The sequence below is a fragment of the Pelecanus crispus genome, chromosome 4 (assembly GCF_030463565.1).
Source record: "Pelecanus crispus isolate bPelCri1 chromosome 4, bPelCri1.pri, whole genome shotgun sequence".
Classification (NCBI taxonomy): Eukaryota; Metazoa; Chordata; class Aves; order Pelecaniformes; family Pelecanidae; genus Pelecanus; species Pelecanus crispus.
Genome location: NC_134646.1, coordinates 14,188,109 through 14,215,907, shown reverse-complemented (window position 1 = coordinate 14,215,907; position 27,799 = coordinate 14,188,109). Strand labels below are relative to the sequence as shown.

The following is a 27,799-nucleotide window of genomic DNA, read 5'->3' as shown; positions in this document are numbered from 1 at the left end:
CTCCTCTCTCCCCCACTGCCCTCTTAAACACCTGCGTATCACCGTGTTTATTTTTACAACTGGTCCACGCACAGACAGGCCAAGGAAGAGGCTACTCACTGCACCTACAGACTTGTGGTCACTGCATTGTGAGACAGAGCTTACCAGAAACAGCAGGACAGTCAGTGCAAGAGAGTGTGTCGGTGCTGTAAGTGAAGACTCAGCAGCTGGAGTTGCATCTGCTGGCACCTTCAAAGGAGCATCACAGTCCCCATTCCACTGGTTGGTCCCAGAAGCACACAGGGATCCCAGAAACAATGAATGGTACCAGTTATTGAATCATGTTTTAATGGAAAGCTACATGTTAACCCCGTGCATCCCGCAGAGAGAACAGATTGCAAAATTGGAAGCAGACGGGAACCCATCTTGTTGTTAACAAGTGTCAGAAAGTTTCTGATTAGAGTTTAGTCATGCTTTTTACAGTACACAAGTCCAGCATTATTTGTGCGGATCAGCTTGGCTTCCTCTCAGGCTGACACAGAGGCTTACGCAACTGAAATCAACGCCTCTGATTAACACGGGGGGTCATAGCTTAACGAAGTGATACAAAATCACACATCTGCGTGCAGCACACACACTAACAAGGGCTTTACAGTAAAACATCTCGTTCACCACAACTTCTTCTGAAATGAGATACTTTTAGCAGAATTGTCATAGCTTTAAAAATCCTCACTCCGTGCTGAAAATTAATCCTCACTTGCAGATGGGCAAATAAATATTGGCAAGGGCTTTGTGAAAACAAACAAACAAACAAACAAACAATCAGCAAGACCTGAGAATTGCTTTGGCCTTTTTCCTTTGCCAGAGGATTCTTCTGAAGCTCTGGGATTCAACTCTAGCAAACTGTATAGGGAGCTGCGCTGCAGGACTGTCAGTAACTCAGGCTTTGGCCAAGCAATGGGCAGGTGCTGTGCAAGAAAAAGGATCACCTGCAAAGCTGGAAGCTGAGAATAAAAACAGGCACAGGCCTTCTCCTTATTCTTTTAGTCCTCTGCTTTGAAAATGGCTCATTTTTTAAAGATGAGTTGCACGAGGGGATATGTAGGTTGGCCTCTGAAAGATGTTTCACAGGAGTATGTTTGGCATTGTAGCACCCTAAAAGGCCAGGTAAACAGCTACACCTCATCAGCATGTATGCTCTCTTTGACACACCGAGAAATGCTTGGTATAATCAGTCATGCTTGTAGAACTGAAGGAGCATGGGTGGTAAGTCTGTATGTCTCAGATCACTGCTAAGTAGCTGAGAGTTGAGGAAAATAAGACAGCTTCAGCAGGAAAGAGGTTTTTAAACTTTTGTGATATTTTTTCCCACCAGGAAGAAGGCTCCAGAGGGGGAAATGAAGAAAGAGTTTTGACTGGCAGAGTACTTTTCCATAACCATGCGTCAAAAACTCGTCTGCCATAGGACCTCTAAGCCAAGGTTGTGGGATGTGCATGGTTATTTCTTAAGTGCCAGACACTGACTTGGGTTGGTATAATATTTCCATACATTTAGCTTTCTGCTTTTTTTTTTTTTTAAAGAAATCTCAGTGCACCCTTAAGGTAATAGAGGGCAAACTCACCCACCGATATGCTATCCCTATCTCTGCAGACACCTGATATCACACTCAGTGATGTGCATGAGAACAGAACCGTCCTTCTAATCCCTAATTGCTCCAGCCACAAGTGGGACTGGCAGTGGCCAGCTTTCACTGTTCTACTGTTCAGAGGCTTGCAAAGGCAAAGGCTGCGAGAGTGTTCAGGCTTGCAAATGGCACCTGGCTGGCAAACTAATGCAATGCTATTTTGGGAGAGAAAATACCAAATACCAAACCCCTACTCAGTGGAATTACCTGAGAAACCACTATGTGGAGCCAGCCACTAATTAATTGACTGATGAGGAAACTAGATTCAAACAAGCTTGTTACCAAAATTTCAGGTGCATGTGCTCCCCTGTTGCCTTTTGCTTTACCTCTCTCAAAAGTCTAGACATGGAACAATTTGCTGCAATGTAAATCAGATGCATAAGCCCATTGGTGAACTTGGTAAAGTGATGCTGTGGAGACAGAAAGATACATCCCTTCCCTGTCTCTGGGAGAGAACTCTCCACCAGGTTCCCTGCGCTTCCATCTACCTTATTCCTTGTTTTGCTCCCATCTAGTCTAACCTCTTGTGGCCTGTGAAAGAGTACTACCAGTTTCCCAAAATAAACAAGAGAACAGAGTAGAGCTTGAATGTCATTACTGACAGCATGCTGTGGTTTGTGTACATCATCTGGCGGATGCAGAGCCTCTTTAGCTACTAGATTAGGATGGAATTTGATTTAGAAAACAGAAGAGCCTCTAGATAATGTGTATATTCAAAAGGCTGGGAAATATGATAAACTTCTCCAATCTTAGGCATGAGAGGTAATTTCAAATGTTAGGGAAGGGGACAGTAAGAAATGCGCACACCAAGGAAAGCCTTATCTGTTACACAAGACTTCCTTTACTGATGAGCCATAATGAGAATTTATGGACTAAAAGCTCAAACTCAGCTTTGCATGGAAACTTTCCTCACTGTTTACTCCATTACTTAATGTAGATGCTTCTCTGTGTTTCCAGTACTGAGTTTAGAGTTTTTGTTACAGGCAGGCAAATGACTGGGATATAGCAAGATGCAGGCACTTTTTGTTGGAAAGAAACTCAAGGAAAGAAGAGTCTCAAGAGTAACTCAGGATTTTGTAGTAATGTGAGATCTATCTGCCTTATTCCTCCACTAGCTCCAAGGAAAGAGAGAACTGAAATACAGAAGAGAAAGATTCTGACACCCTCAGTAACCATCTCAGATGAATTTATTACTTGATGCATACAGCAAGAAACCCTAGAGAAAAGATGCATGCTGTTGGTACTAGGAACCATAGGCCATCTGCTCAGGAGTGGCACTTAAACACAGTAATCTTTTGTAGGGCACTCCATTGCAGAGGGAAGTCTTCTGTTCATACTGATGAGCAGCTAGCAAGAACGGTATTTGGCTCTGTAAGCAGCATGAGGGACAGAGTCTCTACCCTGCAGGATATTCATCTATATAGTCCAAGCCCTGAGCATAGCTTGTGCATGCTCTGATATTATGATGAAAGAATTTGAGAATGTATGTATATTACTTCCCCTAGCATCCATTCTCTGGATTTCTCCATCGATGGGAAGCAATACAACCTATTGACAGGGAATCATAAATTCTTCAAGTCAGTGAGCTCAGGCTGCTCCAACAATTCACACCTGCAAATGGCATTCACTGAACCCAGTAAACTACCTAAAGTAGCCAGTAAGGCATGGGGGAGGCAAGAGTTGTAAATTATCCCCAGAGAGTCTCAGGTTTCATGAATAAAGAGCCCAACCACCATTAACCTAGCTGTAAAGAAGTGTCTTCAAAATTGGGCATTCAGGATGATGCTTTGCCAGTCTCTCCTATCAAGTGAAACATTCCCAAGGAAATAATTCGATATTCATTCAGGATAAAGAACTTGAACACAAACTTCTCTCTTCCATATCTGAGTGTGTCCCAATATTGCTAGGCTGCAGAGCTAATCTTCTACTTTTCCTTAGGCTCAGTGATTCTTTCCCCCGCTTGAATGCAAAAGAGAAGTCTTGGGAGTAGAGATTGAAAGAAATCCACTTGCAAGTCCCCTGTGACTTGACGATGAGGCTGGACGTGATACCAGGCTGTACACGATACCAGGCTGTACACAGTACCAGGCTGTACATGTGCTTTTTGCTGCCCAGCTTCTCAGTCAGCGTCCGGTGGGCAGAGTCCACAGCTTGCAGTTTGAACCATTCAGTCTTCCCTACACCAGCAAGGCTTGGCTTGAGCTAGGCAAAAAATCAGGTGTGTTTTCATCCCAGTGGGAGCCCTGGGTCTCCCTGGGTTTGGTAAGAGACTTCCTGACCCATCCAGGCTCTGGGGTTTTAAAAGCCCAGTTTTTGTGGCCTTATCTGGGGTAGCCTGACCCTCCCATTGCAGAGAGACTGGAGAAAACTTGTGTGCAGCCATCCAGTAAAACCCATCATCCCAAGGTGTTCACATCCAGACAGCCCCGAGAGCCTGACCACCCACAGCAACCCTGAATTTGGGAGCCTCCTACAAAAACTGGACACAAACGGCTGCCTCTACACATGCCGACATTGCAACTTTAGCAGATTCATAATGCTAGAGCCCCTCAGCAGATACCCAAGCTGTTACAGCCCTGGCCAGAAATATCAACCACAGCTGCTTTGTCTCGTCTGACAAAGGAGCAGTGATAACCAACTTCAGCAGTAAGAATAAAATGAGAGTGTTCTGAATGTAAATTGGATTAGTAAATTATATTGCTGCTTTGTAATAGAGATGCAAAAATTGCCATGTGTTAGAGGAGCCATTTCTGTGTTACAAATGTCTGAAGGAACATTGTTCATAGTTCAGGAATCATGAAAGAACAACCCACTGGGCCTTGATTTAAGCCTTCAAGTACTATCCTTTGAAAAACGGAGTATCTTGTAAACACATAGCACTGCAGATTAAATAAGCAATAGCCTGGAGTGTTGAAAGGGTTATTTCTTATTTTAGCATTTCAAGTAGTTTTAGGAAGCGGTCATTCCCTTTTCTGTCTTAATAAAGCTTGTCCTACTTAGAGATGACAAAAACCATTTGTTAGGAGGTGGCAGGCTGTACCTGAGCTCTGCTTAGGCTGCATGAGGCAAAAAGGGCAGCCGAGCAGGGGGCACAGGCTGGGCAAGAGCTGGCAGGACTCAGTACTGAGGGAAGGGAAAAGGATCGGAAGAGAAAGAGGGGGAAAGCTGTGAGGAAGGGGCAGGAAGGCAGACTGTGAGCCGAGATTTTAAATCAACAAAACCCGCTTCCTTCCAAAATCTCTTTAGAGAGACCAAATCTTTGGATTCCTCTTGTTGCTCTCAGCAAGCAGCTCCAAGGCCCCTTTTGCAAAACAGTCGCTCCTCCTCGCCCCACCATCCCCTCCCCCCATGGGTGACAAAGTCCTGATGCTACCAGCTCCTACATTAATTCCGTGACCTCAGGAGCATAGCGAGGAGTTACTGTGACACTTTTTGTTGTTTTAATTAAAAGTCTTAAGAACTTAGGTTAAAAGAGAATGTTACTGCTGTTCTAAACTGTAAAGGAAGTAAAGGAACAGAGGTTGCAAGTCCAACCTCATCACATTATTTTGTGTGTTTTGCTGCTCTCTCTCATTATATGATCATGTGCTTGTTTCCAAAGGATCCTTACCACAGTCAGAGTAGTGCAGGGAGATTTAGGCTTTTTTTTTTTCTTCCTGGAGGTTGGCATTAAATAATAGGTAAGGCAAGGGATTGCATAAACAATAATAAGATTAGACTGTTGGATGTGGAGTTAAGATTTAAGGAGGGCAAGGCAGCACCAGGCCCCTGCTTAGAAGAAAATAAAAGAGGCAACCAGCTCTGAGCAGCTGGAACAAACTTGAACAATGCTTAATGATGTGAAGACATACTGTGAGTCCCAACATGTCTGCTTGTCTGTCTAGACAGTTAACAAAGCTGAACACCAGCCTCGAGGTGCCTCTGCAGTCTGCCAAAACAAGTGAAGAAGTCTAAACTGATGAGACCCCTAAACGCTGCAGCCTCCTAAGCATTTGTTTGGGATTGCTCCTGTGGTGGGCACATTGGCTGAACCAAACTGCTCGCAGCTGATCGCCGCTTGTTTTCTGCTCCGGAAGGGACACTTGGGAATAGCTCAGCAGATGGCTGAGCTCTTGTGCAGCAGCCTGGCTGTGGGTAATGGTGCGAGTCGAGTTTTTTTCTAGTTTGATGCTAAATTTTCCCCCACTTCTTCATATCCACCATGAAATGCTAGAACAGTGTGTTTACCATCATTTTCCTTGAGTGTTGCTATGCTGTTCTTACAGCTGTATTTGAAGTTAATGGAAATTATGCTTTGAACATGTGAAATGCTGTGTAATGCTAAGAACTCTTGACAACAATCCAGTACTTGATATTTACCAGACACTTTAATAGTGTTAGCCCGAGTCTCTTAGTTCTCCTACTGTAGAAATGATAACATGTGTAGTGCCATTGCTGTGCTGCAAAAATAAGTTAATTAATATGTGAGGAAGCCGGGTACCATGGAGGGAGAAGAGCAGAAGCTCTCATAAGTGCTACCGTTGTATGCAGTGGAGGATAGTACATAAAGTAAGCAAGGCCTGAGGCTGTATGTGGAATGAACGGGGCAAAAGGCAGCACTGTAATCGTACAGCAGGGCATGGGCCCTCTGGAAAAAGTGTATGTGGTTATGCAGTTAAAGGCAAGAGACTAGCTTCTATATAGAGCAAGGCACACTGCTCTTGGAGGGGTATTTCTTGTATTTGGAGAACTTGTAACCTTAGCATTTTTACTCTGATTTTTTTGGCAAAAGGTAGGGGAAGGTAGGGTGTGCTTTTAGTCTGAATACTGTTAGCTCACATCCTGATGAGCTTCTGCAGGTGAGCACCCACCACATTACCATGTTTAAAGGTCCTGTTGATCTGCACTTTTTTATTTGTGTGTGTAGGTCACAGCAGTGCCCCTTTCTTTGCTTTCTGTTGTGGTTCCTGAACACTTGTTATCTCTTAGTGAAAAGGGTACTTAACTGCGTGTTCCAGCTCCCAGCCCACAGCCTCGTCTCCTTTCTGCTCACCAGATACATTAATAGCTTAAGCACATCACCTTTGTAACTCCAACACTATGCATGCACTGAGTATCAGTTAATCTCTTCAGAGACTCACAGTCAGGGAAACAAAACAGATAAATTGTATAGGGGTTCCTATTGTGCTCAAGCACAGTAAACCTGCAGATCTAAGGAAAACAATGACTATGCCTTGTTCTCATGCCTCAGTTTCCTTTTCGGTGGGCTGAGATTGGAATTGTTTTCAGTATATGGGCTTTAAACCACAAACCCTCTCTCCTACACAGCAAAACTAACTGTCCTTTAGTTAAATTAACCATCTATGATACAGAAGCAAGCCCTTCAGTTCTGCTCAAGCTTTCTGTATGTCTCAAATCCTCTCCAAAGCTCTAGAGATTAATATTTTATAAGTTCCCATGTCAATTAGGTCAAATACTAACCTCATTATTCTCCTCTTTAAAGATGTCCAAACTCTCTTTCTGCAGACATATCTAATTATTTGGTTTCGCTAAGCTGTAGCTGGCCTGTTTTCCTGGTGTGATGTTGTCCCTGACTCGGGCAGCGCTGCCTGGCAGCACGTGGCTGACTCGGCGTAGACTCACCAAGCCCTTCAGGTGGGAAGGGACCCCAGGAGGTCTCTACTCCAGCCTGCTGCTCACGGCAGGCTCAGCTCTGAGGTCAGATCAGGCTGCTCGGGGCTTTCCCCGGTTGGTCTTTAAATGCCCCCAAGGATGGAGAGTGCACAGCCTCTCCGGGCAGCCTGCTACGCTGCTGGGCTGTCCTCATGGGGAGCAAGTTTCTCCTCGTGTCACGTCTGAACCTCTGTGGTTTTCAGTAATGCCCATTGCCTCTTGTCCTCCCACCACGGCGAAAAGCCTGTGTGCTTGGTAGAGCTGCTGTACGTGCTGCTGGACTGCTGCTGGGTCCCCCCGAAGCCGTCTCCTCTCCTGGCTGAAGAAGCCCCGTTCCCTCAGCCTCGCCTCGCAGAGCACATGCTGCAGCCCCTGACTGTCTGGGCCATCTCCGGTAGGATGGAGGAGACACCTCCTGCGCTCCCACGACAGACGGCTGGATGGAGGAGACACCTCCTGCGCTCCCACGACAGACGGCTGGATGGAGGAGATACCTCCTGCACTCCCACGGCAGATGGCTGGAAGACCTAAAAACACTCTGGCCTTCCTTTAAGGTGATTCCTGCGCACCTTCAGGCTGCGGTGGAGAGCCAGATCCCTGCGGTACACTGAAGCACGCGTGACAGAGCAGCGTCCTCGCTGCCCCTGGGTTAAGAGCTCACAAATTGCGCCCGCTGCTTGGGGTTGTCCCCCCTCCTGCAGAACTGACAGGCGAGAGCCTGCGCGTTTTGGCCGTTAAACCCCTCAGCGTCACGAGCAACGGCCGATCAGAGCGGTTCTTGGCGCGGGGAGGGAGAAGCGGCGTCGCGGTGCTCGCGAGGGGCCTGTAAGGAGGCCTGCTTTATGAGGTGACTCTAGAAGTGCGGATTGGGAGCAGCAGACCGGGGGTGCTGCGCTAGCCCTGCACAAGATGGAGTTCCCTGGGGGCCCAGCTCCGGATGGGTCGGGATTTTCCCGCCGCCTGCGCTGCTTTGTGCCGCGCCGGGAACATTCTTCAGCAGAAATTTAACCGCTGCCTCCTGCATCCCCTCGAGCATCCCCTGCAGCCCCCTCAGCGTGGCTCTCGCCCGGCACCGCTTCCACCGGAGGCAATTTTTGGCGGCTGACGCCCGCCTCGCCCTGCTCCCCACCCGCCATTTTGCTGCGGGGCGGGGCGTCTCCCCCTCACCCCCCCCCCCCCGCCGCCACTTGGCCACGCCCCTCCCGGCCTGGGGGGCGGGGCTACGGGGAGACCCCGCCCCCGGGGCGGGGCAGGGGAGGCGGGGCGGTGCGCGCGCGCCCGCCCGGGTTACCGCGGCTGCGCCCCGCCCGCCACCGCCGCCGCCGCCGCCGCCATGGACAGCGACGAGGAGACGCTGGAGGAGACCGTGGAAGGTACCAGCCCGGGGGGGGGCGGGGGGGCGGTGGCGGCACCTGCGGGCGGGAAGGGGGGAGCAGGCGGCCCTGCGGGCGCCGGGCGGTGCTGGGGGGGCGGCGGGGGAGCGGGGGGGGGGGGGGGGGGTGCGGCTCGGCGGCGGCGCCCCGAGAGGGGCGGCCGGGGCCGGCGGCAGCGCATGACATCAGCGGGCTTATGCAACGGCCGCGCTGCCGGGCCGCCGCCGCCGCGCACGTGGCGGTGCGGGGACGGAGGGGGGCCGCGTCGTGTCGCGGGGCCGGGCCTGGCGCCGGTGCACGGGGCCGCTGCCTCGGCTGCGGCAGCGCTGCGCGGTCGGGCCGGGCGGGTCTGGCTCCGGGCGGCCGGCGGCAGCCCCGCTGCTCTCGGCGTCCCTCGGCTGCCGCCCGCGGCTGGGCGCTCCGGCCGCCAGCCCCTGAACCTGCCGCTGGCGTTTGCCTCGCTCTTAATGTACGCGTGTGGGGAAATACATACATATGGCCGCGTTTTGCCGTTGCTGCCGTGTCCCCCCTTCTGCCCTGAGCAGCCTTCGCGGCCCCTTCCCGTCCCGGGCACCGAGCCCGCTGCGGAGCGCGCACCCCGGGGGGCCGGGTGCTTCAGCTTGGGATGGAGGGCTGCTTCCCCCGGAGCTTCGCTGGCTCCTGCGGAGGTGGCGGCTGTGCCCAGGTGTACCTGGCCTTGGGGAGCGCTCGGGCAGCCGCTCTCGCAGGCTGCGGTTACGTTGGTGCAAATGGAAGAGAAGACGGCAACCCGAGGAGGCAACCGTGGTCGTGTAGGTGGGCAGCGGAGCTGGAGACGAGTCGCCCGTGTTGGAGCGGGAAGGCCCGTCTCGTAGGCCACGTACCCCGCCGTCAAGAATTGGAACAGGCTGCCCAGAGAAGTGGTGGAGTCCCCACCCCTGGAAGTGTTCAAAAACCGGGTAGATGTGGCGCTTCAGGACATGGTTTAGTCTAGTCTACCCTTGATTGGCTTAGAGTAGACTCGGTAGTGTAGGTTAATGGTTGGACTGGATGATCTTAAAGGTCTTTTCCAACCTAAACGATTCTATGATTCTGTGATTTTGCGCCAGCCTTTTGCGAGCCGACAACTAACCCTCACAGAGTTTTAAAACGGGGGCAGGCGCCTCTGGAAGAAGGCATTGCTGCTGGAAGCCTTGGCACGGGGCGCCGCCGCTCGACAGCAGGCCGCCGTCCTGCGAGGCGCCCAGCAGCGCGGTACGGGTTTGCCTCGTGCGGCTCTTGGGCAGAGCGCGCCAGCTCTGCGTGAAAGCGCCCGCTCCCCAAAGCATCCTCGCCGGGCACGGTCCCACCGGAAAGAGCATTCCTGGGTTTTCAGCTGCTGGGATTAAGCACGCGAAGTAAGGAGCTGCCTGTGACGAGATGCCGGTAATTCCCGTCGTTCGGTGGTGGGCTGTTTGTGTCGTGTGGCAGGAGGATTATAGGCCTCGCAGCACGTTTCTCCGAAGAAGACATCGAGCACGGCGGCGTAGTTTAACAACAGATGCGAGCTAAGCAGCTGCTGCTAGGATCTGGATTTATTGTCTAGGTATGCGGTAACAGAGCCAAAGAGAAGCTTTGTTGTGTAAAACCTCGTTGTGAGGGGAGTGAGATTCTTCACATGCAGGGTGCTATGGATGGGCTGTGCCCTGTGTCCTAATGGATGCGTCTTTTCCCCTCCTTTCCCTCCCCGCTCCTCAAATCTAGGGATTACAATTGTGTCTTGGGCAGGGAGTCGTAGTTTTGATCCTCGTATCGCAGGTAAAGCGTCCTGCCGTAGCGTGGGTTTGCTTAGCGTTTCTGCGGGCTAAGGAAACGAGTTTTTAAAGCATGTGTTATTCAGCGGTGTATATGAAAGTATGTGTTTTTCTGTGTGGCACGGAAGTAGGGTGCTGTTTGGGGGTGAATAGGATGGTTGGGTGTTTTTGCACTTAGCCAAAGGAAGTTAGAAATATGACAGGAATCAGCACATATTTTTTTGGGGGGTGTGTGGGGGGGGTGCTGGTGTTGGTTTATCGTTGTTATTCCTAAAACATCCATCTAGTATCTTTGTGGCCAGAATCTTTTATTGATGATGCACACTGTATGTCTTCTGTTAAGTAATAGTAATACCGACAGTAACAGGCTTTTATCTTTGGTTTGTATATATCAGTGTTTTTGGTAAGTGGACCCATCATGCTGCAACTAGCTCCTATTAGTGTAATTCCTTTTCTTGAAAAGTTCGTGGTCTGAGCTTAAGAGGAGATCTTGAGAGACCCTTAAAGAAGTAACAAAAGTGAGGTTTTACAATAATTTAAAAATATGTTTAGACATTTTGTGTTTGTTTTCACAAATGGAGGAGGGAGGAGAGAAAGGGAACACTCTGCTTCCCACTGAAATAATGAGGATTTTTTCCATTGACTTCATCTGAAACAGCATTAGAGCCTAAGGCCTCAGCCATACAGAAAAAGTTGCATCTATGTAATTAAACTCGAAATTGCTTTTCTTTCCCCCTGTTGACTAAGAGAGACTGAATATCTCTTGTTTTGTTGGGGTGGGGAGTTTTTTTTTTTTCCCCAGTAGGGGAAAATCTCTAGCATATTAGAAGAATTGGATTCTTTGTACTACAGCTGAGATTAAGTCTCTGTATAGAGGCCATCGGATCAAAGCTGACCATTTAAATCTCTGGGATAGTCTGTATCCTACCGTGCAAAAGCCCTGACATGTGTGCTGTGTATAAGCATGGCAGCTTTTGTGTTGGGCTTTGCATTCCAGCAGAATCTTGACAAAACTGAATAGTCACAGACAAAAAAGTTACAAGTTTGTGGTTTGTTTTTTTTAAATAGTATAGTGTGCCAATACTGTCAGTATATTTTTTTAATCCAAGTGTTTTGCAAAAGTTTTGCTGCTATAGTGAGGGGAAGACTGGTACTGCGTTGTTTAAGGTTTGTTAATTTACAGCAGTATACCTTTCCCATATTGATAAAACTGAAACCTTTAATTTAAACCATAAATGTTGACATAGTTGGTTTTATCCTAAAAGAGGTGTTCGCAACAGAAATTTCACTGACCTTTTAGTTAAATTGACATGACTGCTAAAACTTTTCCCTTCTACAAAAAGGGGTTTCCTGACTGATGGGAGGAAAAAAAGCCTTTCTTCTGTTTGGGAGGAGCAGCATGCTGCCCTTTCCCTTTTAAAGGGGTCCTCTTCAAAGTTATTAAAAGCCTTGAGGGGTGTAGCTCCCCGCTGCCTACTTTTGCTCTCTCTTTTTACTGTGTTACTTCTCTCAGCTCGGGCAGTAAGCTGTGTCCGATTGGTTTTATTAACTTTTTAAAGTTTTAACTGCTTTCAGTCTAGCTTGGACCGGGAACTTAAGAGCGCAGCGATGTTTTGGGAGGTGGCTGAAGTGGCAGCGAGGTGGGTTGCTACCCCCGAGAGGGGCAGGTCGGCTCCCAGCCAGCTGTGCCGTGGCGGTGGGCGGTGGGTTCAGCCTCCCGAACCAGCAGCAACACAACCAAGGGAAGAATTTTCTGCCAACTTTGTGGCTTGCACTACTTGCAGAGGGTGCTAGGCAAGTGCCAGAGCAGGTGCGAGAGAAACTTTGGGGAGCACACACAGAAAGGGTGAAGGAGGGAATCTTGGCTCTTGGATGAGTTCAGTATCTCGCCATTATTTTCTCCCGTGCACCTTCTTCTAGGTGCATTTCCATACTCAGTGTAACCAGTACAGGAGATGGGTAATAAACCTGCACAGCCTTACTTGGTTATTTTGAGGAACATTCACTTAGCTCTTCCTTTTTTCCTTCCTCTTTGTCGCTCTTCCTTTTTTTTTTTTTTTTTTTTTTTTTCTTTTTTTAAATGAAATTTTACTTTGGAAGTATATCCTGACAAGGTATCCCATGCTGCCTGGCATTCTTCTGTCAGTCATTCTGGTATTAAAAGGCTAGGGCAGGTCATGTGCCCCATAGGAGAGGGCTTCTTGACCAGGTGCTGCCCCACACCCTTAGCGTGCCCTGTCTGGGGTGTCCCTGAGGGGCTGTGAAGCAGCCCAAGGGAGCGGGAGCTTATGTTGGTGTGAGAAGAACGTGTGGGCATGCGTGTGCCCTCCGGGTAGCCTTGTCCCCACAGAACCCTGTGGACCTCTTGCAACTGGGGCATGAATAGATGGCCTTCTAAAGCCACACGGGTGGCTGGTTTTTCCCACTGCTGTCTGCACAGCTTGTTTTCTCCCTGGGTGTAGGACTCGAGGTTTGGTAATACTGAAGTGCCTCTTGTTGCCTGCATCAACCTGGGCTGTAATGGCTCCCCCTCACACTGGAGTTTGTTTCTGCCTTTCCATGTGTGTGTTGAACCTTTTCAGTTTTGGGCAAATTTAGTCAGGGAAGAGCTTGGCCCAAAGCCTGTAGAGGTAGATGCGTGTGCTGTCTCAAATCTCTAATAGGCTTTGTATGCCTCACCATTGAGGCTCAGGGGATCGGAGGTCAGATTTTATTTAGAAATGTGGAAGAACGTAAATATACGCTAGCTTTTATTTAGTTGTCAGTTTTCATGCAAAATTTATACCTGCTAAAATGTCACAATGGGAGCTTGTTACACCCGCGCCTGGTGTATGGCTGTGCTGAAAGCAGCCCTGCTGAGCTTGAGCGTCTTCATTCTGCAGTGGGAGCAATGCTCTGCTAACACAGTGCTAAGCGCTCCCAAGTTCACACAGGTAAACCGGACAATAACAATTGTTTAAAACACTCTTCTTCCCTTTTCTTTTGGCTTTGAAGAGGCAGATAAGAGATGCAATAGGAGCCTTGTTATGCTTTAACTTAATCAGAGTTGGCCAGTTCTATTCGGTAAAATACAGACAGATGCAGGTGAGGATCCAAGTGTGCCGCCCCTCCGCTTTCCCCACCTGCAAACAGCTGTAATGGGAAAAACTGATATGGCTGGGAAAGGGAATGGGATGGGGGGATGTAATGTGAACACATCAGAAAGGCACTGGAGAGCAGCATTTAAAATATGAATTAGCCAGTTGACTGACATATTGCAAGGGCATAGTGTTACAGATATCACATGCTTTTATTTCTTTAAATTCCTGTGGATATAGTTACGAGGTGGCACACCCACATTGTTTTAAGACATGTATTTATCAGAAGGAAAAAACAAACCTTTTCTTACTCAGTGGATTTAAGTCTAAATCTATTCTGTTCTCACCAGGAAATATGTGTTTCAGATAAAGAATTATTATATTTTTGAAGACATATTAACACAAGTTGTAATAATATGAACTTTTCTTTTAGAAACATGTCTTTTTGCTTATTCTTCTCTTCTCTCTCCTGTCTCTCACCCTTTTGCTTTTATCCTGACTCTCTTTATTTCTTACTTTAAGCAAAGTGTGTTACACAAGTACAGACTTCAGTTGTACTGAATCTCTGATCGCTGCTCCTGACAAAAATGTTTTGATACAGATTGCTGTTTTGTACTAGGGAGCTACGGCATTTCAAGCATCTACATAATCGGAACCGGTTTGCAATTTTGTATAATGTTTAACGTGTTCTTTTATTCTTTGTCTGGATTTTATTCCAGGGCATCTAGATGATGATGGGTTGCCACATGGATTCTGTACAGTCACCTATTCATCGACAGACAGATTTGAGGGAAACTTTGTGCACGGAGAAAAGAATGGCCGCGGCAAGTTCTTCTTTTTTGATGGAAGGTAGCCATTGACTCTTCGGTTTTTTCTTCTATATTCTGCCTCCTGCTTGCAGTGATACAAAACTAATCTACATTGATTGTATGCTGCTGAGTTTCTGGATAAGCTTGCTCATTAAAAACTGTAGCTAGAAAGGTTTCTTTGCTGCTGCTGTAGCCATACCTTTGTGGGCTTGGAGGCTTTGTATGTGACGTGATGCCTGGAGGTGTTTCCTGGTGGGAGAATGCCGCGCTGTGAGCTCTTTTAGCGCTGTAAAGTTATGAACTAATTAAAGACCGTAAGAACTGGGAGGTGGTCAAAGCTATTGGAAACCATGCTGACAACAACTTGAGCTACAAAGTTCAAGTCCGTAACTGCAGGTAGAATTCTTTCTTTGTCTTATAGCCCTATACAGAGACTGCAGCTGGACTGGGGGGAGCTCCCTGTGCCAGACCTCGCGCACAGATGTAGGACCTTGACAGAGGGGCTTACCCTCTGCTTGGTCTTGGAAGTTGTTTAGTGGTTAAAGAACCGAGTTAAATATGGGTTTGTTCCCAACTCTACCTAATCCTCTGCAAATTGCTTGTGGCCTGATTTATTTTCAGAAAAGCCCCTATAATTTCCCCTCTCTTCACTGGGAATTGTGAGAGTGAAATTGGGCTAGTCTGTGCCTATGCATGTGTTTTATTCTCAGGTCTTCGTTATGAACACCTTGTACATCTTCCCCCAGCTGCAGCATTTCTCTCTGCAGTTGCTCAGAACTTCCTCCAAAGGAGCAGATGTATAAAATGACACGATTCTTCATGGTTTTGCAGCTGTCGGTGGCACTATGAATAGCAGCTGTTAAACTGACAGCCGCGCCGGGTCTACTCTCCTCCTGCTCAGCGAACTTCTGAGCAGGAGCAGAGGTATTGTGCTGTCTCAGTGAGTCAGCTCCTTGTCTGTATTTGCCTTTGCAATTGCTTCATACTGGGGATTGTGGTTTTTTTTCATGAGAAAGATAATATATTTATTCAGTTATGCAGAAACTGATCAGGCCTCCAAGCTTGGAATGAAGAAAAATCCCCGCTGTTGTTGGTAATGGGCTTTATTAAATCTTGTATGAGTAACTGAAAATCAGTACTGCCCAGCAGCTGACCTCTCTAAAATAGCCTTTATTTTTTTTTAAGTTGGCAGACAGCGTCTCTATGGACACATGTACATAATGCTTCTGTGCTTGTCGGTGATCTCAGCAGAGCAGTTGCTGATTGTACAGTCGGAGAAACTGACCTACTATCTTGTTTGTAGGGCTGCTCCTCCAAGTAATCCAGGGTACAGGCAGTCCTCTGTGGGAAAACTCAGGCTGCTGCTGAGCCCTTTCTGTATCGCTTCAGTGTTGCCAACTCTTTTTTTTTTTTTTTTTTTTTTTTTTTTAATTATTTTCATAACCCTTAAAAAAATGGAACAGGTGGCTACTGTATGGCTTCAGAAAGTAGCAGAATGAAAATACACAAAACTAGTCTGTAATCTGGTTTTGGAAAATGGGATATTTTTATAAACTGCCCTAAGCTTATTTTAATTTAGCTAAAGCAGCCTTAACCGAGCAGTGACTAGTTAATAAAGATGTTGCAATTTAGCTACGCCCAGCTAGCAAGAGTAAGTCGCTCTCTGAAGCGGATGGTTCAGGTGTCATGACGTGTTGCGGGAAGAATGACCTGGCATTCTGTCAGGACGTGTTGTTTCCATTAACTGTGCCATGGGCAAGGCTGAGTGTTCATGAAGAAGAGAAATGAATCCCCTAAACTTCTCAAAACACCTCTCCCCTTGCAGTATTATGTGCTTCAGTGCAGTAAATCAGCTGGTTTCAGCATTCCTGGATCTGTTTCCCTCACAGGCTGCTGGAAAAGGCTGACAGCTGAACTGCTGTAGCTCTGTTGTTTGGGAGTACTTGAGTCCTATCAGACACTGGACTGGCAGCAGTGTAAGCGTTTCCATTTTTTGAGTGTTAGGAAATAGGATTGGCTGCCTGGCTGCCTTGTTTGCCTCGGTGAAAAATTTTCCCTTTACTGGAATAGCTGCCCCCTTCCTGTTGATTATTTAAGGGAGTGGAAACCTGGAATGAAATACCAGTTGTTTTTATCTCCCCCTTTAAAAATGCAACAAACCCCAACGTATTCTTTCAGAGAGAGAAATTTCACCTCTGGCATACTCCCTGTTTTGGATCGTGTGCTTGAGCTTTCACTGATGCTAACACTTGCTGGAGTGCACTTTACAAAACACCTTGCGCAATAACTGCGAGCATGAGAGCCCTGTTTGGCACAGAGCTGCAGCTCCTGTTCTCCCTGAACTGGGAACTTGTAAACAGACATCTCCCAGAACACAGTAGAGAAAGGTATTATTTTTAAGAAAAAGTTTTCAATGTTCCCATATAGAGGGGAAGGGTGGGAGATCGGGGAGTCAGGGATGAATGGATCAGGGTCTATCAATGTCATTTAATACCTGGAAGGATATTGCAGTAAGCATTCCACCCCTCCCAACTCTTATCACTGGTTTATTTTTTAGGTGGTGGATATCCTAGATCCCCTCTAGGCCTGGTGGATAATGGGAAGACAGTACATCTGATAAACCTTGACTTTAGTAAAACTTTACATTATCACAAATATGATAATCTGAGAAGCAAACCAGAGAAATATAGGCTAGCTCAGGGTTTGTATTAAGATTTTGTTTATGCAAGACATAGAAGCTATTTATTCCTTCTCGTGCTGGTCAGGTCTTATTTGCAAGTATCATGTCTGGCTGCAGACACCATGCTTTGAGAGCTTAAAAAGAGAGAGAGGAGGGGGGAGTGAGGTAGAAGTAACTCAAAAACTGAACAGTATAAAAGTTTTAGAGAACCTGACTTTTTAGGCAAGCTTGGAAGACATGGAATTCTTAGGTATCTTTCTTTTGATTTCCTTAGATGATATGAGAGTAGGAAGAGATGGATCTTTTGGACACTGTTTGGAGCTTAATACATTGAAAGAAAACCTAGAGATTTTGAGTGAGAGTAAAAGAAAAGATACTTTTTCTAGTGCTGAAGCACTGTTGTAATTCAGTAACCTGTTAACTTCAACTAACATCATTAAAGGTAACAAGAAGGTTTTTTGGTCTGTTTCATTACATAAGTGGCTGCTTCTTTTAAAGAGTAATCCTACATGTGGACTCTGTGTGCGTTGCCAGCTACAATGAAATTCAAATCTGGTGACCTGATAAACTAGAGGAGAAAGTGGTGTTGTTTATAGTTGAGTAAGTGCACAGATTTCTGGTGGTTCCCTCATCTGCCCTGCTCCTTCCCTGTGCTGTGGTGCTGCAGCTCTGTAGCAACCTGGATCAAGAAATTCATCCGACTTCAAAGCAAAACAGCTTTCCTGCCCCTTCCTGCTCTGCATCTGGTTTGCATCGAGGCTTTTACTGTAATGTATTTGCCCATGGAAACCTCAGCCAGCTTGCCAAAGTTATGTAAAAACAAAAAGTGGAGCGTTAGAAACCAGAAAGTTAATTCTGAGAAAACATTCCTTCCACAACTCTTGAAAATCTGTTTTGCAAAACATGTAGAGTCATGTGCTCCCAGATGCTGTTTGGGCTTACACCTTAGATGTCCGCATCAGAAAAAGAATGATGCAGTGGAAGTATGTGCACTGTAGCTGGCTGTTAGCTAAATATGCTGGGGTAAAAGCTAAACAGTTCGTATTTCCTTATGCTGGTTCTAACCTGAGAAAGGAATAACTGAGTAGATCCTCTTTCACAGTTATGCTTTCATTCTTTGTAGTTTCTCTCAGCAGCCTTTTTTTAAGAAAGGAAGCAAAGCAGATTGCGAGATATTGCTCCCCTTCAAAAGGGTTTGCAAGACACAACTGAAGTGAAACGTTTCTTTGTTCAAATCCAAGTGCAGCACTAGTTCTGTTTGACAGGCTGCGTTCCATTTTAGTAGAAATACATGAAAAATGACAGCGCTTTTAGCAACTCCGGTACAAATTGCTGCTAAGTGTATCACTAGGGAGCTAACACTGAACTGGCAGCAGGTTGCAGTTTGTGCCTTTTTGCAGTCCACCTGTATGGCAGTTCAATTTCATCTCACCAAAGAGGTGTCAGCAAAGATCCAAACGTAGGAGGTAGAAAATCCTAACGCGAGAGTAGCCTGCTTGAGCAATAATTTCTTCTTTGACCACAAGCATCCATTCGCTGCTGTAATTTGCTACCCCAGCCTATAAGAAAAGCTCAGCAACGTAATTTAGATGAATAACGCACCATGCAGCGCACCCTGGTGAAAGGACAGCGTAAGTTGTTCTCTGCCTTTGGAGGTCCGTAGAAAAAAGGTTCTGTTTTTCATCTTGGCTTTCCAGAGAAGTCAGGTTTACCTTCCTACTCCCCTTCCCTTGTCCCCCTCAAATCTGGTTGAAACTAGCAAACACACCAGAGTTTCAGACACGGGGGATAGCGATGTCTGGCGGGGGATGGAGGAGAGATGCTGGAAGCGGTGTCCCAGCGAGAGCGCCGTCGCCGAGCCTGTCAGCGTACCTTTCAGTCCGCCGGTGCATAGCTCTGCCCCGCGACAGCCTGGGCTCTCGGAGAGAGGCCACTGGGAAAATGAAGAAAAGCTGTGATTGTTGCAGTGGCGGTGTGCGTTTTGGGGAGGGTTGTAGGGTACTTGGCAATAGCAAACGAGGAGTCAACAGTTACCTCCTCCTAGGACCTGACTTTCTTGAGGGTTTCCCCTCGGCCTCTCTGTACCAGCAATATGTAGAATGGTGAGCAGAGGAGCAGGGTTGTGCTGTGCCTCGTGTCAAGGCTTTGGGTTTGCCTCCTAGAGAGGTGAATAGTCTTCCACTGCTGTTTTCTTTCTGTCTTTACCAGCACCCTGGAAGGGTACTATGTTGATGACGCCCTGCAAGGCCAGGGAATCTACACTTATGAGGATGGAGTGGTCCTTCATGGCACATATGTGGATGGAGAGCTGAATGGACCGGCCCAGGAGTATGACAGTGACGGACGGCTGATATTCAAAGGGCAGTATAAAGACAACATTCGACATGGAGTTTGTTGGATTTATTACCCGGTAAGCCTGTCCACCTGCCCTCTTCATTGCAGAATAATGCCATTATGTATCTGTCTTTTCTCCCCAGCTGAAACAAATGTCCATCATGACCCCGCTACCCAAAAGTCAACAGAGAAATCAGGGTGGAAGTTCTGTGCATTCTGACTTTGGATAATCCAACATACAGTTAAACCTTTTCAGTGTTGAATGTTTACCCAGTAGACAGGATTCAGCAAGGCTGTGAGACGCCTCCACTATTTTCATTTTCTAGGGAACCCAGCCCCTTGGAAGTGCATTTGCATGAGTCTCCTTGGGAAGGCTGGGCTGCTGATTTTGCCACTTTGTAGTGCTGACTGCAGGTGAGGAGCATGGCAGCCATGCAAGCTACTGCAACCTGCTGCTCTTAGTTAACTAGGAGGGGAGACAATGTAACTTTTTTTTAATTTTAATTCCTATTCAGCCTTATACAACACTCTAGACTTGAACCTTTCAATCTTTACCTTGTGCTGAGGAGGGGGAAACATCTGCATGTAATTAAGCTGCTGGTCAAACCCCAATCTGTTTCTGTGCTACATATTGCACATACTTTAGCTGCAGTCATTTCAAATGCTCACTGTTGGCTGTTCATTTTTATTTACTGGTTTTCACTATTGCCGTTAAGCGTGTGTGTTAGAATCCACAAATACTCGATGTATGCTGCCAAACAAGTAGCAGTTTTTCAGTACTAGTGTATAAAATGCACACAGCTGACCCTTCAGGTCATATGTCTCCTGTTTCATCTTCCGGCTGACAAAGAGTTGCTGTACCTTCTGGAAATTGGATATTTAGAGGTTGTTTATCATTATCATCTTGCCAGACTAAAGGATGTAAGGTGTTTCAAAAAAACTTTTGCCACGGAAGCAATTGTTTATGCGTGGTTCTGTGCATGATGCTACATGCACAAGTTTTTACCCACACTTAAGGTTCACTGTTCCTTACTATGGTATGTCTGAAGCTCTTTCATCCTTGGAGTTGAACAAAGTGGTGCCACTCTGAAGTCGAGTCTGTGCACAGTGATCTTGATCTAAATCAGTCTGTTTCCACATAACACCTGATGTTTTTGCTCCAGGGCATTATTTGAATATGTTTCCTTGTCCTTTTTGAAATAAACACCTGAAGTCGTTAGACCTGTGCTAATCTATGCATCTTCATTCTGCAATTCCATAAATAGACCTAACCGGAGTTGCAGGCAAATCACAGATGTCAAAACCCAGGGCTAAAATGTGTAATGCTTAGAGAGGAAAAGTGTTGCTGTTGGTGGCTTTCAGCAACCGGTTGTTCTCATTGAGAACCACCTGACATCGCAGGGGGATGCTGGGACAGAGAAGCTCTGCAGTTGTCCATCAAATCTTTTTTTTTTTTTGTTCTTTTCTTTTTTTTTAAATAGGCTTAAGTCTTTTGATGTACCACGAATTAGCAGCGAGCAAGGCGGCATTTTAATTTTTTCTTTCCTCCAGCACACTATCGTTCTAAGAAAACTCAGACGAAGTTTGTGTGTGGCTTTGGGCCTTGGTCTGCAGACTGTTCACATAAAAGTTTTGCCAAACGAAACTCAGTATTTGTGTCACATGGAAGGAAAGACCTTGGGTTTTGCCTATTTCAAACAATGTAGAAAACCCTGTTCATTTCTTTTATTGGTTTTATCCTGACTGGAATGACTTCACCCAGCTTCTTCATGTGTCTGTTTTTCACTCACTCTCATGGTCTCACATCTGAACTTACTGTAGCTTAGGTTGCTTCTTTAAAAAGTTGGGAAAAATCTTTTTCATTTACTGAAGGTAGTAAAGTATAACTAAATGCTCTGCCTTTTCTTTCTTGCCCATGCTTTCAGGATGGAGGCAGCCTTGTGGGTGAAGTGAATGAAGAAGGGGAGATGACTGGAGAGAAAATAGCCTATGTGTACCCTGATGGAAAGACTGCATATTCTGGAAAGTTCATAGATGGAGAAATGATAGAAGCAAAACTGGCGACTCTGACATCTGTAGAGGATGGGAAACCTCAGTTTGAAGTAGTACCAGGCAGTAAGTTCAGCTAACACAGAAACTTGTATTCTTGCTACCAGCCCTTCGCTGCAAACAGCTTTGTTTCTGTAATGTTCCCTGTTAGAGACTCTAAAGGCTGGCTGCGATGAGGTAGTAAGTCTAGTAGTGAGAAGCCCTTTTTCTAATTTATAAAGTTGGACAGAAAGGCACATGGAGCGATCCCTTTGCTCTGGGAACAAATGGGAGGTGACCCAAGTGGTGGTGCAGCTGAACTGCATTTCATAACCCTTCTCTCACACGCTCACGGGTGCAGTCCTGCTCGTCGTGCACACCATTGCCATCTGTGCCAGCGTGAAAGCCTGCTTAACGGTGTTAATGCCGGCTTTATTTTGTTAGTAAAGTAACTAAAAGTGGAGGGGGAGGCTGTGGATTGGTTGTAGCTCTGTCAGTTGGGCTTGTGCAAGTGAACGTGAGCACTGAATATTCTGGCACCCGCGTTACGGGGCTGAGAGGACACAAGGATTGGAATTAGTGAAGTAGATTCAGTTGTTGTATAGCGGTCTGATTCACCAGCACCCTTCAGTCTGTCTAGTCCTGCTGATAGAAAGTGGCTATGAAATGGTTAGGGTCAGGGTGGTGCCTTCGACCCCTGTCGCCCGTGCTCCTTCTCCAGGGCAGCGGTGGCATGGGCCTATAGTTCTGGAGTAGTTCTGTTGCTCTGAGGTGTATGTGATGTTTTGGAGGTGAATGGGTTAAGCTGCGGACAGGGCTGTGAGTAATAAACAGGGACTATGCTAACACACTGTTTTGCCAGCAAAGATTGTCTCACTCAATATGGAATAAGAACGTAAAACTCAGTGAAAAGGCATTGAGAGGCAAATGCATGTGACTTTATTTTTTAAATCTCTCAGTAGTGATAGCAAATAAAAATTTAACTTAAAAGATAGCTTCTGAGATGGTACAGTTGTGCTTTGTACATAGGATTGAATTACACTCTGGAGGAAGCTGCCTTCAGCCAGAACAGATCTTGGACACCAGGGATAATGGCCTTTTGTCAAACTTTGTAGTATTGCGTTTTGGGTTTTTTTCCCCATCTTATTTCCACCTGCATCTTAACCTATCTCCCAGATAGTCCTCCGGCAGTTGATTGTAGAGAGATGTAAGGATATAATTAAGGCTGTACTGCTGAGCTGCTTATTAATGGCAGGAAATAAATGACTGTAGCAAGTGTACTTTGTGATTACTGAACATTATCTTCTGGCTGAAGTGTCTGCAGAATTTGGCCTAGAAAACATTTCATATTTGAAATAGTTTGAGATTTTTTTTATAATTAATGTGTTATCAAATATATCCTTTTAAATTTTGCTTTACTTTTTAATTTTAATTAGAAATTCTGGGAGGGTCGGTTTTGAAAGACTGTCCAGTCCTCCTTTAAAAGTTGGTTGTTTGAAGAATATATATATATATATCACCTTTTTGTGACAATACTGCTACTGTAGTATGTTGAGGGGAAAAAATAATCAAGAAACAGCATCTCACTGAAGACCTTTTAAAGGTGCAGTTCTGTTTAGTACCTTTTTTTGGAAGCATAACATTTATTTCTTGCAGCCATTAAAATTTAATTTTTTAATGTCTTGATTAAGTTAAGGGTTGCACGCTTTCACTACTGCCAATTAGTTTATTTCCTTTGTTGACTTCTGTTTTTTTAGGCCCAGTGTACAGTTTTGACAAATCTACTTCGTCCTGCATTTCTACAAATGCACTTCTTCCTGATCCTTACGAGTCAGAGAGGTAGGCTTTTTTCCTTCTCCCCACTTTCAATATTGTCTGTGTTTCTTTACTGTTACATTGTTTAGGGCCTAATTTTGCAAACCTTTTTTTACTTAAAATTAAAAAAACCCCATGCGTAAGGGTTTGTGGGATGGAACCCATTGCTGCACATCAGTCAGCATTTGACTTATGTGAATCAGAAAGAAATTCAATCAATAAAATTGCACTCTAGCGGATAGAACACAGCAATACTTTTTAAGAGATTAAACTAGGATAATTTCTTAGCATTTCAAAGACACGTTCAGTCAAGTCCTGGACTCCACTAATAGCCCACATCTACAATATTCTGAGCAAAAAAGTATGCTGTTTGCTATTTTCTAGATGTGTAACTAGCTTCAGGTTGCAGTGTGCTGCATTCAGCGTGTCTCACTGGATGGCATGCGATGTACAAAGTTTTCTCCTCTCCCCACAGATGTAGCAAAGTGGCAAGAGTAAATCATCAAGCTGGAGGAAAGTGAGATACTGTTTGTGACAACCGTGTAATGTCAAAACACGTTCCTCAGCAATTGTCTTACCGTAGTCAGTCAGCTATATCTCTTCCATGGCTATTCCACAATTACACTTTTTACTTAGACTTTTAAGAGGCCTTGCTGTGTAGATATCTCGACTGTCGTCCTTTTCTGATACTCTGAAATATCTAAATAAGTGATTAGTAAAATTCTGGCATAATTTTTCATCAAGTGCTTGAAGATCTAGGGCTTCACCTTGCAAACTCTTGCTCAGTGGAGTAATAATGTGTGCATGTATGTACCAGCAACCTCAGCTTAGTCGGGACCTCTGGGGTTCTGGTATGTTATTGAGAGTGTTCTGGAGTTGAAGCCATCATCGAGGAATGATAGTAGATTGGCACTTTAAAAAAAAAAAAAATTTCAAACTAATAGATAGTCAGCCCCGACTTCCCATCAAATCTCAGTTTTGCCAAAATAGAGAGAACGTATGGAGGAGAGGAAGGAGAAGGAGTTGCATTTGGAGGTTTTGAATTATTGTTAGTTTTGTTATTATATTGAAACATTAGTCTTTATGCCAGTAGCATTATGATAATACTTCTTGAAAATTAAAACTGCAGCCAATCACTAATTCCATGCCCTTTTTCCCTTGTAGGGTGTATGTTGATGTGTCTCTCATTTCCAGTGCTGGAGAAGGATTATTTTCGAAAATAGCAGCAGAAGCCAGTACAGTTATGTCCTTTTACAACGGAGTGCGAATTACACACCAGGAGGTAAAGGAGAGAAAAAAGTCAGTCTGAATTTTCATTGCTCCTTCTGAAATCTTCTTATAGTAGGATTTTACACCCCCCTCCTACCCACCCTTAAGATTTAATATGATGGAGTTTAATTGAAAGAAAGTGCATGTTCACCTATGTATATATAAAAAAGTGGTGGTTGGGGTTTTTTTTTAATGACTTACAGGAAAAGCATTAGTTGCACATGTTTGAATGTTTGCTTTCAAACTGCTGGCAAAGTTGACCCCTCCACACACACGCTGGATTTTTGCCTTGCAAACTAGGTAGACAGCAGAGACTGGGCCCTCAATGGAAATACAATATCCCTGGATGATGAAACAGTCATAGACGTGCCAGAGCCCTACAACCACGCCGCCAAGTACTGTGCCTCGCTGGGGCATAAGGCCAACCATTCTTTCACTCCTAACTGCATCTATGACCCGTAAGTAGAGTCCTGTGTTTCGGAGTGGAAGCTGCAGCCCGGCATCTGGGCTCACAGGGTGTTTCTGGGCAGCTGAATGAGGGGCAGCCGGCGGGGCTGGGAGTAACAGGTCCAGGCACTGAAGAGTTCCTGCTCACCTGGGCTGAGTTGTAAACTGGCTGGCGTTGCGGGTGCTTGACGTCTCTTGGGACGTACGCCATGGAGTATCTTGAAGTTTGCAACTGTGTTAATTTTATCGCGAACTTCAGGAGCTGCCTCTTGATTCTCAAATGCGTTAGCACAGCTCTCTAAATCCTAGCTTGGCTAGGAATGCACCGTGTTTGCTGAACTACAGATGCTTGACCGGCACCATCAAATGTGTTGTCATTTCTGAAACTCAAAAAATAAGCATCTTGCTGCTCTGCCAGTTGGTGCAGAGCACTAGGAAACTTTTGATGTATACATATGCTCAAGGGTATAAATATTTTCATACCAATGTATAAATGAATGGACCTGTGGAGATACATATGTAGAAAATAATTTTCCTTCATTAAATAAGCCAGTTCCCTTTACTGTGGGACCCTGGGAGAAGATGTACAGAAGTATGTTATGATTGTTTGGTAGGTAACCTATACTGAGCAATTTTCCATGCTCTCCAGCCTCTCACAATCTATACTGCTTTTCTGTCATGCAGATGTTTACCACTGCAAGCCCAAGGCATGTGGCAACAATTAACTGTGGTTTATTTTTTTGTTACAAACAAGCAATGTTGCAGGACTGTTGAAAAATTCCAAGTAATAGAGCTCCACAAAGCTGTTTTAGTATGTCGATGTTTTTGCCCTTCTTACTTAAGTCTTCATAAGATTGACTCAAAGCAGTCTACTCATCTGATATCAGATTATGTGATATTACTCTGAACTGTGAGTGACTTCTGAAACTATAAAAGGGGCTAACAGAGTCTGTGAATTAACAGCTAAGCCTAGCAAAGGTGTTTATTCTTTGTCTAGGTTTGTTCATCCTCGTTTCGGGCCTATCAAGTGTATCCGTACCATCAGGGCTGTGGAGAAGGATGAAGAATTGACAGTGGCTTACGGATATGATCACAACCCCGTTGGGCAAAATGGGCCAGAAGCACCGGAGTGGTACCAGCTGGAACTGAAAGCTTTCCAGGCTGCCCAGCAAAAGTGAAATGGGAGCTCCTTCTCCGTTCAGCAAACTGAAATAGAAACTTGGATCTATGCACTACCTTTATACTGAAAACTGGACAACCAGGGATTGTTCATGCTGTTGCATCATAACTTTGCATTCTGTGTTAAGAGATAAGTTTCTTGCATACTAACTAGGTTTGACTGTGTTACTCATAGCAGATTTAAAATTAGCTAGCGTTGCACCAGTCTTATCTGGAGAAATTATTTAATATTCTATACGAGACGTGATATTCTTTGGTAGCTTCTGCTTTTGCACCATATGCGAAGATGCCAAAAGACTAGACAGAAAACTAAAATGGGTATATCGTTCACTTTTAGTCGGCAGACTTAGTGTTGCTCTCTATCTGCCTAGGCATTATTGTGCAACTGCATTTTGCATATATGCCACTTGTGATGATAACAGTAATATTTTGATATTCTCTAATAGTAGCATAATTTTGCCTTTTTAAACCTTTGATCTGAATCTTGCAATAGAGCAGTTTATTTATTAGCATATAGGAGGCTGGGTTTTAACTCCCCTTTCCTCTTGTCTGAACGTTGTTCTTTCTACAAATCCTCTTTTGCAGGAGAAAATCCTTTCTAACTAGTGGAAAGGCTTGTGTGTGTACGTGAGAGTGCTGTGTGTTGGTCTCTGTGGCTCTCTAAGTAGTATAGCAACATGTCCAAACCTAATATTTATCTAGCCTTTACGGCTGGCTTATTTTATTTAATTTATGATTATGACACGCAAATGAAGCTGTTCTTTGCATGAAGATTTTCTGAAAGGAGAAAATGGATTCACTTTCTGAAGGACTTTCAGAAGTACGTGTTCTGGAAGGCGAGCACATTACTTGCATTAGTGTCCATGAGTTGGTTTGTGTATTTCACCTGTTAAAGCGGCCAGTTCTCAAGGCAAAAATTCTCGCAATGAGGTGCTTGCATCTCACGTGAATTCTCGTAAAGGAGGTGTATGTGTTTGAGGGCAGGCTGTAGTACTTGGTTAAGGAGCGCTGTATCTTTTGTATGTGTTCAGTTGACAAAGAATATAGCCTTGTAGCCGTCTTTTAGTAGTACTGGTTTAAGACACAGTAAATTAATATAGTATGAGATATCAAAATAAGTTTAAAAAAAAAAAAGTGAAAAGATTGTTTTTTGAAAGACAAACGATGAATGTAAAAACATCGCTCACTGCTCATATTTAAAAACAGCAGTCAATCCATAGCTTTGTTGCAGCCAACAGTGGGGGCTTGTGAATATTCATCTGCAGGGCTGTGTTCTGGGCTTTTTCAGGGGTAGGGAAATTGTTATGCGTGTTTTTCAGATACTGTACTGGTCTTGCCTAATGCTGTATAAGAGAGAAATAATGTATCATCTCGGTCTGGATACTGGAGCCCTTCTGGGACTCCGATGCTCTCTTTTGCGTTTAGCAGCTTAGAAAAAACGCAGATGCATTTGCAACGCTTTCTTTAAATGTCTGTAGTTTAAAAAAGGTTTGTATATATGTAACATAAACGATTTGGAATTCAGACCTACCTTTCTATTGTAACACATTTGGGTTGGTTGCTTGAATGGTTGGAGGTGTCTGGCTGGCTGGGGAGCTAGACATGGAGAATGTGTTGGGTTGGTACCTGCAAGTGGAAGGATGAGGTTGCTGTTTTGTGCAGTCTGAGAATCCTTGCTTTGGTACCTGTACAAAGTTAGG

At 45.4% G+C, this 27,799-nt stretch overlaps 1 protein-coding gene across 3 annotated transcripts; it reads left to right on the top strand.

Annotated features, from left to right (window-relative positions):
• Window positions 1–8,649: 8,649 nt before the first annotated feature.
• On the top strand, window positions 8,650–27,799 carry SETD7 (SET domain containing 7, histone lysine methyltransferase). 3 transcript variants are annotated; one of them, XM_075709137.1, is made up of 8 exons: window positions 8,650–8,689; window positions 14,258–14,387; window positions 19,236–19,437; window positions 21,287–21,476; window positions 23,147–23,228; window positions 24,369–24,486; window positions 24,774–24,931; window positions 25,918–27,799. In XM_075709137.1, the coding sequence occupies exons 1-8, from the start codon at window positions 8,650–8,652 to the stop codon at window positions 26,096–26,098; spliced, it is 1,101 nt and encodes a 366-aa protein (XP_075565252.1). In that variant the 3' UTR covers window positions 26,099–27,799. The 3 variants fall into 3 exon arrangements, with proteins under 3 accessions (XP_075565252.1, XP_075565251.1, XP_075565253.1); XM_075709136.1 differs by having other exon boundaries at window positions 25,894–27,799; XM_075709138.1 differs by lacking the exon at window positions 25,918–27,799 and having other exon boundaries at window positions 24,369–24,503; window positions 24,774–24,801.

Excerpts from the sequence above, each read along its gene's own strand:
- SETD7 (XM_075709136.1), top strand. The coding sequence starts at position 8,650 with ATGGACAGCGACGAGGAGACGCTGGAGGAGACCGTGGAAG. Across the intron at positions 21,477-23,146 it reads GTTTGAAGTAGTACCAGGCA|GCCCAGTGTACAGTTTTGAC; the intron begins GTAAGTTCAGCT and ends CTGTTTTTTTAG. Across the intron at positions 24,487-24,773 it reads TGCGAATTACACACCAGGAG|GTAGACAGCAGAGACTGGGC; the intron begins GTAAAGGAGAGA and ends CTTGCAAACTAG.